This window comes from Leucoraja erinacea, chromosome 9, assembly GCF_028641065.1.
Source record: "Leucoraja erinacea ecotype New England chromosome 9, Leri_hhj_1, whole genome shotgun sequence".
Lineage (NCBI taxonomy): Eukaryota > Metazoa > Chordata > Chondrichthyes > Rajiformes > Rajidae > Leucoraja > Leucoraja erinaceus.
The window spans coordinates 40,687,260-40,705,900 of NC_073385.1; the positions used below are offsets into that span (position 1 = coordinate 40,687,260).

The 18,641-nt window shown below is 45.5% G+C and overlaps 1 protein-coding gene across 1 annotated transcript; it reads right to left on the reverse strand.

The window, feature by feature from the left end:
* Positions 1-2,049: 2,049 nt before the first annotated feature.
* Positions 2,050-18,038, reverse strand: LOC129700284 (transmembrane protein 179-like). Its single transcript, XM_055640630.1, has 4 exons — positions 17,370-18,038; positions 12,181-12,318; positions 11,916-11,994; positions 2,050-4,210 (listed from the first exon to the last, which is right to left on the reverse strand). Exons 1-4 carry the CDS (start codon positions 17,672-17,674, stop codon positions 4,040-4,042), a joined length of 693 nt encoding a protein of 230 aa, XP_055496605.1. The 5' UTR covers positions 17,675-18,038; the 3' UTR covers positions 2,050-4,039.
* Positions 18,039-18,641: the final 603 nt, after the last annotated feature.

Genomic DNA, 18,641 nt, shown 5'->3' on the forward strand with positions numbered 1-18,641 from the left:
GTCCAGATATAGCACATCCACTGGTTCTCCCTTATCCACTCTACTAGTTACATCCTCGAAAAATTCTATAAGAATCGTCAGACATGATTTACCCTTCATAAATCCATGCTGACTTTGTCCAATGATTTCACCACTTTCCAAATGTGCTGCTATCCCATCTTTAATAACTGACTCTAGCAGTTTCCCCACTACCGATGTTAGACCAACTGGTCTGTAATTCCCCGTTTTCTCTCTCCCTCTCTTTTTAAAAAGTGGGGTTACATTAGCTACCCTCCAATCCTCAGGAACTACTCCAGAATCTAAAGAGTTTTGAAAAATTATCACTAATGCATCCACTATTTCTGGAGCTACTTCCTTAAGTACTCTGGGATGCAGCCTACCTGGCCCTGGGGATTTATCGGCCTTTAATCCATTCAATTTACCTAACACCACTTCCCGACTAACCTGGATTTCACTTAGTTCCTCCATCTCATTTGACCCCCGGTCCCCTGCTATTTCCGGCAGATTATTTATGTCTTCCTTAGTGAAGACAGAACCAAAGTAGTTATTCAATTGGTCTGCCATGTCTTTGTTCCCCATGATCAATTCACCTGTTTCTGACTGCAATGGACCTACATTTATTTTAACTAATCTTTTTCTCTTCACATATCTATAAAAACTTTTGCAGTCAGTTTTTATGTTTCCTGCCAGTTTTCTTTCATAACTATTTTCCCTTTCCTAATTAAGGAATAATCTTATTGAATTTATCGCTGTACATATCCATGTTAATCCAAAAGTTTCTCAAATATCACCATCGTATCTGCACGTTCCAGCCACTCACCACTATGTGTAAAAAGCTTTGCCACATACATCTCCTTTAAACTTTAGCCCTCTCACCCTAAAATGCCCTTTAGTCTTTGGCAATTCCATCCTGGGGAAAAACGTTATGGCTGTCTACCCTATCTATGACTCATAATGTCATATAATGTCATATGGGAAAATGGGAAGTACAACGGGATCTGGGGGTCCTTGTACATCGTCTATGAAAGTAAGCATGCAAGTACAACAGGCAGTGAAGAAAGCGAATGGCATGTTGGCCTTTATAACAAGAGGAATCGAATAGAGGAGCAAAGAGGGTCCTTCTGCAGTTGTACAGAGTCCTAGTGAGACCACACCTGGAGTATTGTGTGCAGTTTAGGTCCCCTAATTTGAGGAAGGACATTCTTGCTATTGTGGGAGTGCAGCGTAGGTTTACATGTTTAATTCCCGGGATGGCAGGCCTGTCATATGCTGATTGAATGGATCAGCTGGGCTTGTACACTCTGGAGTTTAGGATGAGAGGGAATCTCATTGAAACATATAAGATTGTTAAGGGCTTCGACATGCTAGAGGCAGGAAACATGTTCCCGATGTTGGGGGAGTCCAGAACCAGGGTCACAGTTTAAGAATAAGGAGTAAGCCATTGAGAACGGAGACGCGGAAACACTTTTTCTCACAGAGAGTGGTGAGTCTGTGGAATTCTCTGCCTCAGAGGGCAGTGGAGGCAGGTTCTCTGGATGCTTTCAAGAGAGAGCTAGATAGGGTTCTTAAAAATAGCGGAGTCAGAGGATATGGGGAGAAGGCAGGAACGGGGTACTGATTGGGGATGATCAGCCATGATCACATTGAATGGCGGTGCTGGCTCGAAGGGCCCAATGGCTTACTCCTGCACCTATTATCTATAATTTTACATACCAAAATATCCCCTCAGACTCCATAATTCCTCCCCCCCCCACCTTCCCTGAAAGTCCTCTCGAAAATGTGGCACCCAGGCTGGGTGAGATGGCTGATCTCTACCTCATCAGGACTTCCATGCTGATCAGCGGGTCACATCTGCCCCCTGCGACCCAGGCTCAGGAACTCCGGCTCAGTCGGAGCCGGCAGATCCGTTCCCATAGCCAACTTCCAACACCCTCCAATGTCTGTTGGTCCAGCAAAACGGATAATCCAGAAAGTCTCTGGAACCAAGGGTGCAGGACAGTCGGTGGTGGACCTGTAGTTATGTAATATACTGACAATTTGAGGAAACATGCCAGGCAGTCATAGTTTCCATATTTGCCCTTGTGGTTCCCGTATGGCATATGAGTGATTTCTTCCATCCTATGCAATCACAAGGGAAATGTAAAAGATTTTTTCCACCCATCTACTGACAGGTGCAGTTAGATAAATACTTTTTATTAAGTTGCAGCATAAATAATGATGTGGATGTGTTTCCACAAGGGAAAACAGACAACGGCACAGATGTAAACAACTGGATTAAATAATTTACTATATTTTACACGGTTCAATGCTCAGTACACTGTAAACATGGTAAAGAATTGACATTAGTAACAAAACTTTTTTTTTATGCTTAACATATGGCACAATAAAGTTTGATGTCACCTTGTACTACTACGCTTCAAATTGCGGCTGTTCATTTTATTAGCGATAGAGAAGATGTGGCTTTAGATAGAACATTCAGTCTGGTGTGAGATAGCAGCTGTTCCTGAAGAAACAATCACACTAAACATTTCCTAAACACTGCAGACATGCTGTTCAGATTCAGGAATTAAGACAACTTGTGCTGCCACTAGCACGAATATCCATGTTATTCAGTTCAGATTTAAGCAACTTTGTTAAGCATGTTCAGCCTCTGTTTTGAGGAATGACACAATTTGTTCATTTGTTTTCAGTAGAATATTTTACAGCACTTGTAATGTAATGGATTGTATAAGATGCAATGAGCTGGAAGTTTCTTCAATGGGTTTAATGCGTTTTATGTTCATTTCTGTGACATTAAATGTATGCTGTGTAGCACGGTACTGTAAACAGGATATATGGTCCTGATTACTGCAGGCGCACCACAGATTTTCAGGCAACTTAGGGGTCCGGCGTCTACTTTAATCCGCACAAAGATCACAAGAACGAACTGGAAATCATCCCCACCAGGAAGTCCCCCTGAAAATGCGACACCTAGGTTAGGTGAAGCGGCCGATCTCCACCTCATCGGGATTTCCGCGGCCAATCGGTGGGTTGAATTAGCCCACTGGGACCAGGGCTTTGGAACTCCAGCCCAGTCAGAGCCGGCAGATCCGTTCCCATAGCTGACTTCTGAAGCCGACTGTGCAGGCCGGTATCTCAGCCACTCAACGGCCTAGACGGACCGTTCCAGTATCGTTGGACTCCTCTCAAGATGGGTAATCTAGCAAGGCTCTGTTGTTGAAGGATGTTGTCAAGCTTGAAGGGGTTCAGAGACAATTTCCAGGATTTTGCCAGGACTCGAGGGATTGAGCTACAGGGATAAAATGTGCAGTCTAGGGTTTTATTCCTTAGTGCAGGAGAATGGGGGGTGATCTTATAGAGGTGTACAAAATCATGGGAGGAATAGATCAATTAAATGCAGTCATTTGTCCAGAATAGGGGAAATCGAGATCCAGAGGACAGAGGTTTAAGGTGAGGGGGAAAGATTTAATGGGAACCTGAGAGGCACCTTTTTTTTTCACACACAAAAGATGGTGGGTGTATGGAACAAGCTGCTGGAGGAGGTATTTGAGGCAGGTACTATCGAACGTTTAAGAAACGTTTAGACATGTACATGGATAGGATAGGTTTAGAGGGACAAGCAGGCAGGTCAGAATGTAAATGGAGCATGTTGGGCCGAAGGGCCTGTTTCCACACTGTATGACTCTGGACCCAAGGGTACTGGAAAATTGGAGGTGGACCTGTACCTAATACTCTGATGCACAAGTATTTTCAATGGTTTACATTTTGACTTCCTAATATAACAGTGGTTACATTTGGTACTGTGACATTTTAGTAAACCATTATCTCCAGAAACAAATGTTTATTAGGCACTGAAAAAAAGCATCTACTGAAAGACACATTTGCTGTGACGTTGCCTGCCATCAAGCTGGAGGATGCTAGAGAATGAGTACCCTGCTGTACAGTAATTTGTCAGCACTTTTCTCCTTTACAACAGACATGCAGCACTATTTTATTTGGTTGTCTCGCCCAAAATAACACTTCCTATGACATGGTGGATTTAAATCAAGGCATTTTTCTCAACTGTTGCTCTCCTGGATCTTGCCAGCAGCAGTTCCTTCTCATGGAGCAGGCTGTCGAGGAGATCCTCCCGTCTATAGTTGTCGTACACCTTCAGGAATGCGAGGATACTAATCGCCATCCAGGTCACCCATCCAGCCCACAGGCCAAACTGCAGATGAAAAGCAAAGGCTTTAAGACAAGGCCTGCCAATTACCAATTTCAGGACTTGTACTTGTCTCTACTTTTGAATGGATGAGGCAGAATGTTTCATTGCAACGTCAATTACAACAATTATACGGTGCCTTTAATGGTTAAATCAAACGGAAGATCAAATAGAACAAGTTCTCCAACAACTTTAGGCTGTGCACGCCACACGAAAGAAGAAGAATGGTTAAATGCCCCAAAGTCCCACTTGGGACTGGAAAATGGTGCCAAATCTGACAACTTTGTATACTGTCTCAATGTTATACTGCTAGACACCTGTGCTCTATCTGAGGTACTTATCTTAGTTATCTAAGTGCTCATGTATAGTAATACTTGTATTGAACTGTATACAAAAATGAATGTCATTGTACCTCCTAAAGGTACACCAGTGGCTTTGCTGCCTTACAGCACCAGAGGCCGCTATTCAATCCTAACTACTGGTGCTTGTCTCTACAGAGTTTGTACATTCTCCCCGTGACCTGCTTTGGTTTTCTCCATGATCAGTGTGCAGGGATAGTGTTAGTGTGCAGGGATAGTGTTAGTGTTCAGGGATAGTGTTGCAGATAGTGTTAGTGTGCAGGGATAGTGTTGGTGTGCAGGGATAGTGTTAGTGTGCAGTGATAGAGTTAGTGTGCAGGGATAGTGTTAGTGTGCAGGATAGTGTTGGTGTGCAGGGATAGTGTTGGTGTGCAGGGATAGTGTTGGTGTGCAGGGATAGTGTTGGTGTGCAGGGATAGTGTTAGTGTGCAGGGATAGTGTTAGTGTGCAGGGATAGTGTTAGTGTGCAGGGATAGTGTCAGTGTGCAGGGATAGTGTCAGTGTGCAGGGATAGTGTTAGTGTGCAGGGACAGTGTTAGTGTTAGTGTCCAGGGATAGTGTTAGTGTCATAGTGTTAGTGTGCAGGGATAGTGTTGGTGTGCAGGGATAGTGTTAGTGTGCAGGGAGTGTTGGTGTGCATGTAGTGTTAGTGTGCAGGGACAGTGTCAGTGTGCAGGGATAGTGATAGTGTTAGTGTGCAGGGATAGTGTTAGTGTGCAGGGATAGTGTTAGTGTTAGTGTGCAGGGATAGTGTTAGTGTGCAGGGATAGTGTTAGTGTGCAGGGATAGTGTTAGTGTGCAGGGATAGTGTCAGTGTGCAGGGATAGTGTGCAGGGATAGTGTGCAGGGAGTGTTAGTGTTAGTGTGCAGGGATAGTGTTAGTGTGCAGGGACAGTGTTAGTGTGCAGGGATAGTGTTGTTAGTGTGCAGGGATCGGTGGTCAGCATGGACACAGTGGGCCAAAGGGCCTGTTTCCATGCCGTATATCTAAACCTAACTAAACAGTCCACCTCCTTCCATACACCGAAACAAGCCTTCAAGGTGAGACAGAGATTCACATGCACCTCTTTCAACCTCACCTTTTGCATTTGGTGCTTTCAATGCAACTTCCTCTACATCGACGAGGCCATGTGCAGCTAGGTGACTACCTTGCCAAAGTGCTGGAGAAACTCAGCAGGTCAGGCAGCATCTCTGAAGAACATGGATAGGTGGCGTATCGGGTCAGGACCCTTCTTTAGAGAGCCAGATGGCCGGAGTGGACAGAGAGCAAAATGCCTGGCAAGGTGATCACTTAGTCTATATTCTGTCTCATCGATGTAGAGGGGTCAAGGAAAGAGCGTTCATGTCGCGGCCCTGTTTCCACCAATCTTTCCACCACCATGCACAAGAAGCGCAAGACAGACACCATTGTGCAGATACCAAGAAGTGTGTTCAGCTCTGGCCGAACAACTTCTAAGCTTGTGTGTGGACTCGATAAGAAGAAGATCGATGTCGAGGAAGTTACATCAAGAACACCGAATGCAAAAGGTGAGGTTGGAGGAGGTGCGTGTGAATCACTATCTCACCTGGAAGGCCTATTTAGGTCTCTGGATGGAGGTGAGTGAAGAGGGTGCAGACTTGTGTTAGCCTCCTATGGTTACGGGGTAAAGTTCCTGGGGGGGGGGGGGGGATAGGGATGGGCGAGTTGGAATGAATGAGGTGGGGAATCACAAAAACGTGGCTCCTGCAGAAAGTGGTGGCGAGGGGAAGATGTGACTGATCACGTTGTAGCTTGAATATTGATGTTCATAAGTCATAGGAGCAGAAGGAAGCCATTCGGCCTATCGAGTCAACTCTGCCATTCAATCATGGCTGCTCTATCGTTCCCTCTCAACTTCATTCTCCTGCCTTCTCCCCATAACCACCTTAAAAATACCCAATGACTTGGCCTCAACAATGAATTCCACAGATTCATCATCTACTGACCAAAGAAATTCCTCATCTCCATTCTAAAGGTACATCATTTTATTCTGAGGCTGTTCCCATTGATTCTAGACTCTGCCACAAATGGAAACATGCTCTCCACATCCACTCTATCCAAGCCTTTCACTATTCAGTTAGTTTCAATGAGATTGCCTCTCATCCATTTAAACTCCAGCGAGTACAGGCCCAGAGCCGTGATGCTGGATGTGGAGGCTGGTGGGGTGAAAAACAAGAATAGAGGGAACTCTGCTCTGGAAAGATACGAAGTGTTGGAGTAACTCAGCAGGTCAGGCAGCATCTCTGGAGAACATTGATAGGTGACGTCTCGGGTCGAGACCCTTCTTCAGACTCAGTCTGGAACTGGGCCTGGAAACCAGGCAAGTTGACGGCTCGGGCCTCAGGGGAGGTGAGGATTGGCGGAGTCAAAGGTCACGACCTGCTAGATTGGAGGGAACGGCCAGCGGTGGTGCTGATGGTGGCAGGCACAGCATGGATGCAGCCAAGGAAGCTGTGTTGGCTGGGAGTGGTGGCAGTAGGTCCGGTCTGGAAGGGGCATGAGGGCAGCCGGAGCTGTAAGCGGTTGGGGAGGCAGTGCAAGCCGAGGGTGTCAGGGGCAGCTGTCGGTAGGTCAGTCCGCTAGAAACAAAATCCGTTTTAAAGGGGTCCGTTAAAAAAAAAAATCTACTGTATATTTTTAATCTCATCTACTAAATTATTTATATCCCATCATTGGTAATATGGAAATGTGAGAAGGCTTAGGAAGAAATGCTTTCATGGGCAAAACTTATATGCAAACTTTATATGTGAATCCGACATTTATTAAGATATAAAGTATGACCTTGACACGGATCAGCTGTAATATATTTCCCCTCGTGAAAGAAATGTTGAACCAAGCATCTGTTTGATTTTACTGCTTCACTCACTTGGAGCATAAAATCTAAATTACAGTGGTTTTGCAGTAAAAGCTCATTCATTTAAATTGCGGCTTGTTTTATATTAGCCATCAGTTGAGGAACAAAAACGTTCATCCCGCCCCAGTCCGTTTGTCTAGGCAGCTGCCTGTCACATCAGCTTTTATTTTTAATGTTGTCAGGATTAAATTCCAAATTGACTTAATATTCAGGGCGGCACAGTGGCGCAGCGGTACAGCACCAGCCATCCGGGTTCAATCCTGTCTATGGAGTTTGTATGTAGGGGGAGAAGGAAGGAAAAAGGGAGGAGGAGGAGCCCGAGGGCGGGGGGATGGGAGGAGACAGCTCGAGGGTTAAAGAAGGGGAGGAGACAGCAAGGGCTAGCAAAACTGGGAGAATTCAATGTTCATGCCAACCAAACGCAAGCAACCCAGGCGGAATATGAGGTGCTGTTCCTCTAATTTCCGGTGTTGCTCACTCTGGCAATGAAGGAGACCCAGGACAGAGAGGTCGGATTGGGAATGGGAGGGGGAGTTGAAGTGCTGAGCCACCGGGAGTTCAGGTAGGTTATTGCGGACTGAGCAGAGGTGTTCGGCGAAACGATCGCCCAACCTCCGCTTGGTCTCACCGATGTAAATCAGCTGACATCTAGAGCAGCGGATGCAGTAGATGAGGTTGGAGGAGATACAGGTGAACCTTTGTCGCACCTGGAACGACTGCTTGGGTCCTTGAATGGAGTCGAGGGGGGAGGTGAAGGGACAGGTGTTGCATTTCTTGCGGTTGCAACGGAAAGTGCCCGGGGAGGGGGTGGTACGGGAGGGAAGGGAAGAATTGACAAGGGAGTTGCGGAGGGAGCGGTCTTTGCGGAAGGCAGACATGGGGGGAGATGGGAAGATGTGGCGAGTGGTGGGGTCACGTTGGAGGTGGCGGAAATGGCGGAGGATTATTTGTTGTATTTGCCGACTGGTGGGGTGAAAGGTGAGGACTAGGGGGACTCTGCCCTTGTTGCGAGTGCGGGGATGGGGAGAGAGAGCAGTGTTGCGGGGTATGGATGAGACCCTGGTGCGAGCCTCATCTATGGTGGAGGAGGGGAATCCCCGTTCCCTGAAGAGCGAGGACATTTCCGATGCCCTGGTGTGGAACGTCTCATCCTGGGAACAGATGCGGCGTAGGCGGAGGAATTGGGAGTAGGGGATGGAGTCTTTACAGGGGGCAGGGTGGGAAGACGTGTAGTCCAGATAGCCATGTGAGTCAGTGGGTTTGTAGTGTATGTCGGTCAGAAGTCTGTCCGAATATAGGTGGGGGGTGGGGGAGGGGAGGAATGAGTGCAAGTCAAGAGTGATGTAAGGGTTGATTAGAAATTGATTAGTAATCAATAATAATTAATTACCAATTGATTAGTAAGGGTGTCAAAGGTTACAGGGAGAAGGCAAGAGAATTGGTTTGAGAGGGAAACTTAGATCAGCCATGATTGAATGGCAGAAAAGATTTGATGGGCCGAATAGCCTATTTCTACTCCTACGACTTATGAACTTATTTTAGAAGAGATTTAGTATGCTGGTAAGCTCAGACTATTACTCATCATAAAAACCTTCCTGTGAAAATTGATGACAAAAACCTTGTAAACATAAACATAACTCTAGACAGTTCCAATCAACCTGTAAAGACAGGAAACCACTCCTTCGTCTGATTAATGGAGTGAGATACATCAGAATCATAGTTGGATCAATTACATGTTGATGGAAGTTACAAATAAGAGTTAACAGTTCTGTGAGATCATTAGCACACATAGGATACAGTAGTGAATGTTACATTAGGGTCCTGACCTCCCATCTACCTCATTGCAGGCACTTGGTCTTAATCTGACTTTACTGGACTTTATCTTGCACTAAACATTATTCCCATTATCCACTATCTGTAAAATGTCGACAGCTTGATTGTAGCCATGTATAGTCTTTCCGTTGACAGGATAGCACACAACAAAAAAGCTATTTACTGTACCTCGGTACCCGTGACAATAAACTGAACTAAACTAAACTAATATCTCTATGTTTAATTATCTATACTAGTTCACTTCATTGTCAAGTGTACTGAGGTACAGTGAATAGCTTCTGTTGCCTGCTATCCAGTCAGCGGAAAGACTATACATGATTACAATACAGCCGTCCACGGTGTACAGATACAGATAGAGGGAGTAGACGTAGCATAATTTAGTTTCAATAAACTTTCAAAAACAGTTCTTGCTTTTCTGCTCTTAGTGTGTTGGTTATTTTAGCCCAGCCAGAGGTTGTTTAGCCCATACACAGGAAAGCAGGTATCTATCCCCAGTCATTACTGAGAGAGGAGTGATCTGGAAGGCATTTTAAAAGGGAGGTATTGATGGATTGAGAGTCAACATAAGTCAGTAAGCCCAGGATGAATGGGACACTGCCTTTCTAGCTGTGATCTCTTTCAATGACAGCACAGTGCAGGTGTTAGCTGAGTGACCTTACTGTGAATTGGCAATCTCCTTCAGTTAAGCATGGGATCAAGAGCAAGAAGCAACAATTAAAGTACTCCTGGAGGAGAGTGAAATGTTTTTGGCAACAGTTTAATATGTGCCATCTGCTGATAAATCTGTTTCCATGTACCTGCCACACACCATCTATACAATTTGATTAGCAACCTACAACTCCTCCATTCTCCTAACTTCAATTGCTAATCGCTTTATGCAGATGGTTTGTTCTCCAGCTAGAAAGGTTGTTCTGGCATTAACGGACTCCACTGCTAATTAAAATAATTCAGCAAAGCAAGAGCTGGGGCTATATTCCTTCGAGTGCAGGAGGAGGGAGTGAGGGGTGATCTTGTAGAGGTGTACAAATGTATGGGAGGAATAAATCAGGTAGACGCACAGAGTCTCTTGTTCAGAGTAGGGGAATCGAGAACCAAAGGGCTTTAAGGTGAGGGAGGAAAGATTTAATAATTTTTTCACACAAAGTGTGGTGGGTGCATGGAACGAGCTACCAGAGGATGTCATTGAGGCAGGTACTATTGCAACGTTTGAAAGATTTAGGCAGGTACATGGATAGGACCGGTTTCGAGGGATATGGGCCAAACACAGGCAGGTGGGACTAGTGTAGATGGTGCATGTATTTTTTTAGTATCAAAAATAATTTATTTAATTTCGAACACGATCCAAAAACCAAAAATAAAACAAAACCATGGTGACACACCCAGTACAAAATCACCAAACTATTCAGACATTAAATTACAAACAACTATGTTACAAATAACACCACCCTCTCTAACACCATCCGGGCACGGACATAACCCCGGTAAAGGGGCAAGCATCTGGCTCGGGCAAAGCCCTCTTCTGCCTGGTGCCGTGACTGCCAGGCAAGATGGGGCATGTTGGTCGGTATGGTCCGATCTATCATTTGAAGACCTGAGGGGCCTTTACTGATAAACAAATACGATTTCTGGTGTAGATTTTGGACATAGAGTCTAATCTTTAAATGTTTCTTAAACATTGCGACCACCTCCTCCGACAATTCATTCCATATACCTACCATACTTTGTGTAAAAAAAATTGCTCCTCGGGTTCCTATTAAGTCTTTCCCCCTCCTCTACTTAAACCCATGTCCTCTGGTTCTCGATTTCCCTACTGCATAAAATGTATAGTGGAGAAAGTTCATATCTTCAAGTTTAGTTTAGTTCAGAGGTACAGTGAGTACCCACTGACCATCGATCAGCCGCTCATACTAGTTCTATGTTATCTCACTTTCTCATCCACTCCTACACACAGAAGCCCATTTTCTACAAACCTGCACGTCTTTGGAATGTGGGAGCACCTGGAGAAAATGTGGTCACTGGGAGAACATATAAACTCCACACAGACAGCACCCGAGGTCTGGATCGAATCCTGGTCTCTGGCGCTGTGAGGCTACTGGGCTGCCCACGTTGTTGGCATCCAAACAAGTTAGATTCATCCTAACTAAATTGACCATTTAATCCTCGACACATGGAGCACAAGATCCAATATGTGCAGAGGTTGCCACCATTATGGACACAGAGTCTATCATCCCTACTTTATCCTAAAAGGCAGTCTGTCATCCGAAGATGCTATCAAACCTCCAAGCCTTTGTTGAATGTCATAAAATGGAATGAAAATCCAACAGGAGACTCGAGGTTTCCAGGAGTAGGAATACCATGGGTGCAGGCTTCAGCAGCTTACAATAAGTTATATTAATCATCTTTCCTATTGATGTTTACTGAAATATTTACTGCAGTGTAATTTGTTTCAAAATGCCAAAACAAGGTATAAAATCTACAAAAGTGACCAGGAGAAAGCATGAACAGAAAATCACCAGCCTCACTTCCCAGCAGCGCAGAGGATGGGAGAAAATTAACAAATTACAACAACTTTGTTTCAGTCCAACTAGATGTAACTAGTTTGTGCCTTGTACTGTATCTACATATGAAATAATTCCAATGATTTACCTGGATAATTGAAAATTGGTTGTAGAAAGAAGAATTATCCAAATGCAGTTCCAGGTCAATGTCCTGCAATTCTTGACAACTGTGGATAAAAACAGAAGACACTTTAGGGAGCTCAACCAATCATGCAAACATTTACGAGTTAATTTTGAAAGTAAAATGTTTTTTCCATCTTTTGTTTTCAGTAGGCAATTACATCTAGTGATTAAACGGTGGCTGTCTTTCATATTAAATTCAAAATGGGACAGAATTTGCTAAAATTGCATACCTGTTGGGCATCTTTCCATTTTCTGTGATGGTATCACACCACATATTGAAGCCAACAGTGACCAGAGTGCTTGCTATGAAGATAAGGAAGACCACCAAGATGTTGACCAACAAATTCAGGAACGTGGCAAAGAAAGTGCTGTGACAGGGCAGGAAACAAAAACATCAGTAAGACAACTGAGAAGATGAGATATCCAATGAGCATTCTGTTAACAAAGGTCCCTCAAAATTTTGCACCAATTTGATATTTAGACAGGCTCAGTTTAGAGGGATATGAGGCATCTTGATCAGCATGTGTAAAATGGGCCGAAGGACTTGTCATCCACACATGACTAGTGATGAGAGCTTAATTTCTGGTCTATAATTGCAAAGGTCCAGCTGCAGAATAATTTCTCATATCAGGTGCTTTACACAGCAGGGACAAAAATGTTTGATATCAAAGAACAGAGAGATGCTATCAATATTGCCCTCATCTCTGCAAAAGTGAGCGGCAAGGATTCAGTGGTGATGGGGTGATCACTTGGTGGCATCCATGGGAGATGTGGTCCATCGAAGGTGGGGTGCAGTAGGTGATGCTTTAAATTGATATTGTTTCTCAGGATGGATGGGCAATGAAGTGCAGTTTGTGTGTGTTGGGATTTACAAGGTGGTTGGGTTGGGTGGGAGATGACATTTAGTGGTGACCAAAAAAAGACATAAAATGCTGGAGTAACTCAGCAGGTCAGGCAGTATCAAAGAATGTTGAAAGAAATATTCATCGCCTATCCATGTTTTCCTGAGATGCTGCCTGACCCGCTGAGTTACTCCAGTACTTTATGTCTTTGACTGTTTCAGGCATAAAGTATTACTATTCCTATTCCTATTTTGGTTGAAGGCTAAATATTATCAATAACTTTTTTTGTTGTACATCAGCAGTTCCTTAACAAGAAGCAAAGTGTTGGAGGAACTCAGTGGGCCAGGCAGCAATTCTGGAGAACATGGATAGTTATGAGAACTTCTTCAAACTAGGCATATCAGGAGGAGATTTCACAGTGGAGCAGTAAAATGTAGAAACAAGGTACTGATGATGCTGATACAAGCAACTGCAGGTGCTGGTGTACAAAAGAGGCACGTTGATAAAGTAACTCAGTGCGTCAGGCAGCATCTCTGGAGAAAATGGATAGATGACCCAAAAGGACTCAAATCCAGTGATGGAAATGGGGGGGGGGGGTATGCAGTGGGACGGCATTCCCCTACTTTTCAGTTTCCAGTTTATATCCAATTTCCGTACTAGAAGGGAGTCAGAGACGTTTATTAGCTATCCTCATAGCTGCCAAGTAGTACGGATTTTCCGTATTTCGTACGGAAATGCAATACGAATATGGAAATACGAATTTGCGTTGTTAAATACGGATTTTTAAAAAAAAACCCATTTGCGTTGTTAAATCGAATTTTTTTTAAAAACGACCATGGATAATCATTACAACGAGTCACTGCTGCACTGGCCATGAGACGAAAATGATTTGTCAACCACCACTGTTAGCATTTGTTAACAGCAAGTAGTTAACACGTAGTTATACAATGTGTCATCAATACATCGATCCACATTCCTCAGTAAATGAAATTGTGTTTTGACCAAGTATTAATGACGCCGCGTTCCTTTGAATAAAATTCACGGGAGAATTTCTTAAAACTCACTGTCATTGAGGGCTCCGGACCGCGAGCATGGGCTTCTTCCTGGTGTGCAGGTAAAGTCATTCACCCATGTTATTTTATTATTCTCTCGCTCTCTCTCTCTCCCCTCTCTCTCCCTCCATCCCTCGTTCTCTCTCTCTCTCGCTGTGCCTCTCTGTCTTTCGCTCCCTCCCTCCCTCTCTCTCTCGCGCGCTCTCTCTCCCGCTCCCCATTTCGTCTCTCTCTCGCTCTCTCACTCCCTCTGTCTCACCCTCTCGCCTTGGCATTCCCGGAACTATTTGGCGTTTTGCGGGGACGGCTGCATCTGCAGTTCCTTCCTGTTGGGGGGGGGGGAGCCCTGACCCGTGGTGGCTCCCGGACCGTTCCCTCCACTGGAGCCACCTGGCTGGCTGAATTCCTCCAACACTGTGTGGGGGCTGGGGTGGCTCAGTGGGACGGGCGGCGGCTCTGGGGAGTGGGTGGCGTTTCGGGTCAAGAACCTTCTTCAGACAATCACTCTCACCGATGAGAGTTCAGTTCAGTCTGAAGATGGGTCTTCTCTCCAGAGTCGCTGGCTGTCCTGCTGAGTTACTCCAGCTTTATGTCTATCTTCAATTTCAGAGTTAAATTAAAAACCCTGTTTTGGGCCAGGGTTCTTCTTCTAGGTATGTTACAAAACCTACCTGAATCGTGGCTGAGCATCTGCCCTACCCCGTGTGCGCGATTTTGGCGCTGTTTAGAGGGGGCGGGTTTAAAACGCGATTTTTACTAGGCTGTTGCAATCGAAAATGTTCAGCCTAGTAAATCATTAACGGAAAATCGCTGAAAGACCCCGTCGTAAAAGGTATTATTAGTTTTTATGGCCTTGTATAATAGTTATAGTAGTTTAAAAATCACTCTCTAAATTCGCAACCTCTCGCAGCCCCAGGGTTTTATAAAGCAAACAATTAAAGGTATGTACCTTATTTTTACATTAAATGGGGCTTCTTAAGAACCCTGTATATAAAGTTTTCTATAGCGAGTAGTTCATTTTGGGCTCTTTATATCCCGCAGTATTTTTCTGGGCACTTGAGGGCACAAATCCACTGCAATGTGAACGTTCTAAACCAGCGCGTTCACAGGAACCCACTAGAAAGCTGATTTAAATTGACTTTAATTTACAGCAATTGAACACTAAATTCCTTCCATTTGGCCTATAAATTGATGTAAATGAGATTTAAAAATCATGTTTTATTGTGAATTATTTGTGAATATTATTTGGACACTTGGGCTATTTAAAAATGTTAATCATTTATTAAGAAATGGATAGATGTTTAGATCTAGTAATTGAAGTTTGAAATTAGCTACAATTGGGTAACTAACTAATTATATGCTTTAATTTCAGGTCATCCAAGTAAGATTATTTTATATTTGTTTCAGAATGCTTTAATCTATGATAACTGAAAATTTCATTCAGTTCTCTTAATTTTTAAGAAGGTTATGGGCTTTTGACTGTCCACGATCACAGCTTTTTTGTTATGTCCATAGAAAATCAATAGGGAACAAGATGCTAATTTCCGAGTATGAAAATGGCCATAACTTTTTTATTACTTGAGATATGAAAGTGAATTAGGTGTCAAATTAAACTTATTGTTATGCTTTATCTGATGGGATAAATTGCAGACTTGATTTTTTAAATCTCAAAATTTTGTAACATTGCTACTTCTTCAATAGGAATGCAGATCAAAGATACCAGAGCAGATACTAGTATCTTTGCTGCAGATCAGGTATGATATTCTTCCGATTAAAATCGGAATTCCGATTTTATTGTTTTCCTATTTGTCAATTTTTTGTACCCGATTATTTGGCGGCAACTGTCTCTAAGGGGTTGTGTCCAATCAGCTTCCCTTAAAATTCCCTTCCAATCAATAAATCTGTCTCCTCCCGTCCAATCAGCCACTGTCTCCAAGGGCACTGTGTCCAATCACATAATGTGCTGGTCACGGCGGCCAATCAGACACAGTCTCCAAGGGGCGTTGTGACCAATCACCGACCTGCTTCCCTCGCCGAAGCAGACGATGGTTGCAGCCAACACAGAGAGAGAGAGAGAGAGAGAGATGCAAGAAAGCAGCTATGACATATAATACACAATAAACAAGTTATGCATTCTTGTACTCTTACATGGGTATGACCGCACATAAAAAATAATCCCCTCTTCCCAACCTCAGCCTCACAGACCTTAGCGTATCCCTAGTTCCTAAAACCCATTTCCATCCCATCAAGAAGGCTCATCAGCGTCTCTTCTTCCTGAGGAGACTGAAGAAGGTCCATCTGTCTCCTCAGATCCTGGTGAACTTCTACCGCTGCACCATCGAGAGCATCCTTACCAACTGCATCACAGTATGGTATGGCAACTGCTCTGTCTCCGACCGGAAGGCATTGCAGAGGGTGGTGAAAATTGCCCAACGCATCACCGGTTCCACGCTCCCCTCCATTGAGTCTGTCCAAAGCAAGCGCGCTGTCTGCGGAGGGCGCTCAGCATCGCCAAGGACTGCTCTCACCCCAACCATGGACTGTTTACCCTCCTACCATCCGGGAGGAGCTACAGGTCTCTCCGTTGCCGAACCAGCAGGTCGAGGAACAGCTTCTTTCTGGCGGCTGTCACTCTACTCAACAACGTACCTCGGTGACTGCCAATCACCCCCCCCCCCCCCCCCCCCCCCCCCCCCCCCCCGGCCACTTATTATTTTTTTATTCAAATCGTTTGCTATGTCGCTCTTCAAGGGAGATGCTAAATGCATTTCGTTGTCTCTGTACTGTACACTGACAATGACAATTAAAATTGAATCTGAATCTGAATCTGAATCTGAATCCCTGCTCAAATCTGTTCTCCAGAGATGCTGTCGCACCTGTTGATTCACTCCAGCACTTTGTGCCATTTTTTGTATTAACCAGCATCTGCAGTTCCTTCTTTCTACATCTGCAGTTGCTTGCTCTACATCTGGGTGTAGTGGTGAAGATAGGCACAAAGTGCTGGAGTGACTCAGCGGGTCAAGCAGCATCTCTGGAGAAAAAGGATGGGGGACATATGCATGTTCTCCAGGGATGCTGCCTGACCTGCTTAGTTACTCCAACACTTTGTGTCTATCTTTGGTGTAAGCCAGTATCTGCTGTTCCTTGCTCCTATAGTGGGAGACAATAGAAATACAATGCTGGAGTAACTCAGCAGGTCAGGCAACATCTCTGGAGAACATGTATAGGTGACGTTCGGGATCGAGGCCATTCTTCAGACTGAGAGTCAGGGAAAGGGGCAACGAGAGATACACAAGGTACATAGAACAAACGAATGAGAGATATCCAAAAAGCAACGATGATCAAGGAAAGATGGAGCCCACAGTGGTCCTTTGTTAGCAGCATCTCTGGAGAAAGGATGGGTGACATTTCGGGAGAAAAGGGTCCCGACCCGAGATGTCACCGATCCTTTTTCTCCAGAGATACTGTCTGACCCGCTGAGTTACTCCAGCACTTTGATGGGGTGGGTGGGGTTGAGTGACTTACTCGCCGCGTCCCTTGCAGAGGTGGAGGAGCAGGCGGCCGGCCTGGGCGGCGGACAGGAGGAGGGCGAGGATGCCGGTGACGGCGGGGAAGCGGCAGGCGGACTTGGGGCCCCACTCGTCCACTATGAAGCGCTGCTCCTCCACCGTGATGTTCTCGTTGCGCCACATGCCGTGGGCGAAGAGCAGGCAGCGGCCGCCGAAGTCGCTGTTGTTCTGCCACTGCGGCAGCAGCGCGCTGGCGGCCAGTAGGGCCGCGGACAGGTAGAGCACACACTGGACGGATGGCCATTTGTCCACCACACCCATGGCCCCGGGAAAGCGGCAGCCCTGCACCCCGCTTCCTGCACCCTGCACCGGCCCGGCGCTGTCCCTGCTCCCTGCTCCCTGCACCGGCCCGGCGCTGTCCCTGCTCCCTGTTCCCTACACCGGCCCGGCGCTGTGCCTGCTCCCTGCACCCTGCACCGGCCCGGCGCTGTCCCTGTTTCCTACACCGGCCCGGCGCTGGAGGTGATGCGGAGCTGGGAAGCAGCGGAGCCGGAGTGGAGCAGGAGCGAAGTTGGACCACAGCGACCCTGGAGTGGAGCCGGAGCTAGACCGCAGGAATCCCGGAGTGGAGCCGGAATCAGAGCAGGAGTTGGAGGAGAGCTGAACCACAGCAATCCCGGAGCGGAGCTGGAGCCAACCGCATAGTGGAGCGACTCTGGGACTCAGATGTCCCAGAGTGAAACTGGACCCAGTCCTAGAGTGCAGCTCTCATTGGAGTGAACCAGGATCATCCTCCACTCACCCCTGGTCCTCCTGAGACAAAGTGAAGACGAGCAGAAGGGTCCTCGACCCGAAACTTCACTAAATCCTTTTCTCCAGAGATGGCTGCCTGCTTGTTTTAGTCTATCAACTAGACAATACAAATCAGAACAATCTGGAGCAATCCAGAATCAAACTGGCGACCATCCCATTGTGATCGTGGAGCATAAACTGAAGCAGCACAGGCCACTTCAACCCTCAGTGTGGCCGTGCCTGATCTGTTACCTCAGCACTGCATTCTGGCCCTTTTGCCATATTCCAGATATGTCTAATATCTAAACATCTACCGGCCTTAAAGATACCAACACTCAGCAAATGAACCTCCACAACTCACATCCAATAGTTCATCGCCCTCTGGGCAACAAAATGTCTTCTGAGATGAATAGCCACTTCCTTATTTTGAGAGTGATTGGTGTTTCTCGACATCAAAGCCAGGAAGGGGAGAAAAAGCTTTGCACCTGTCCATGCG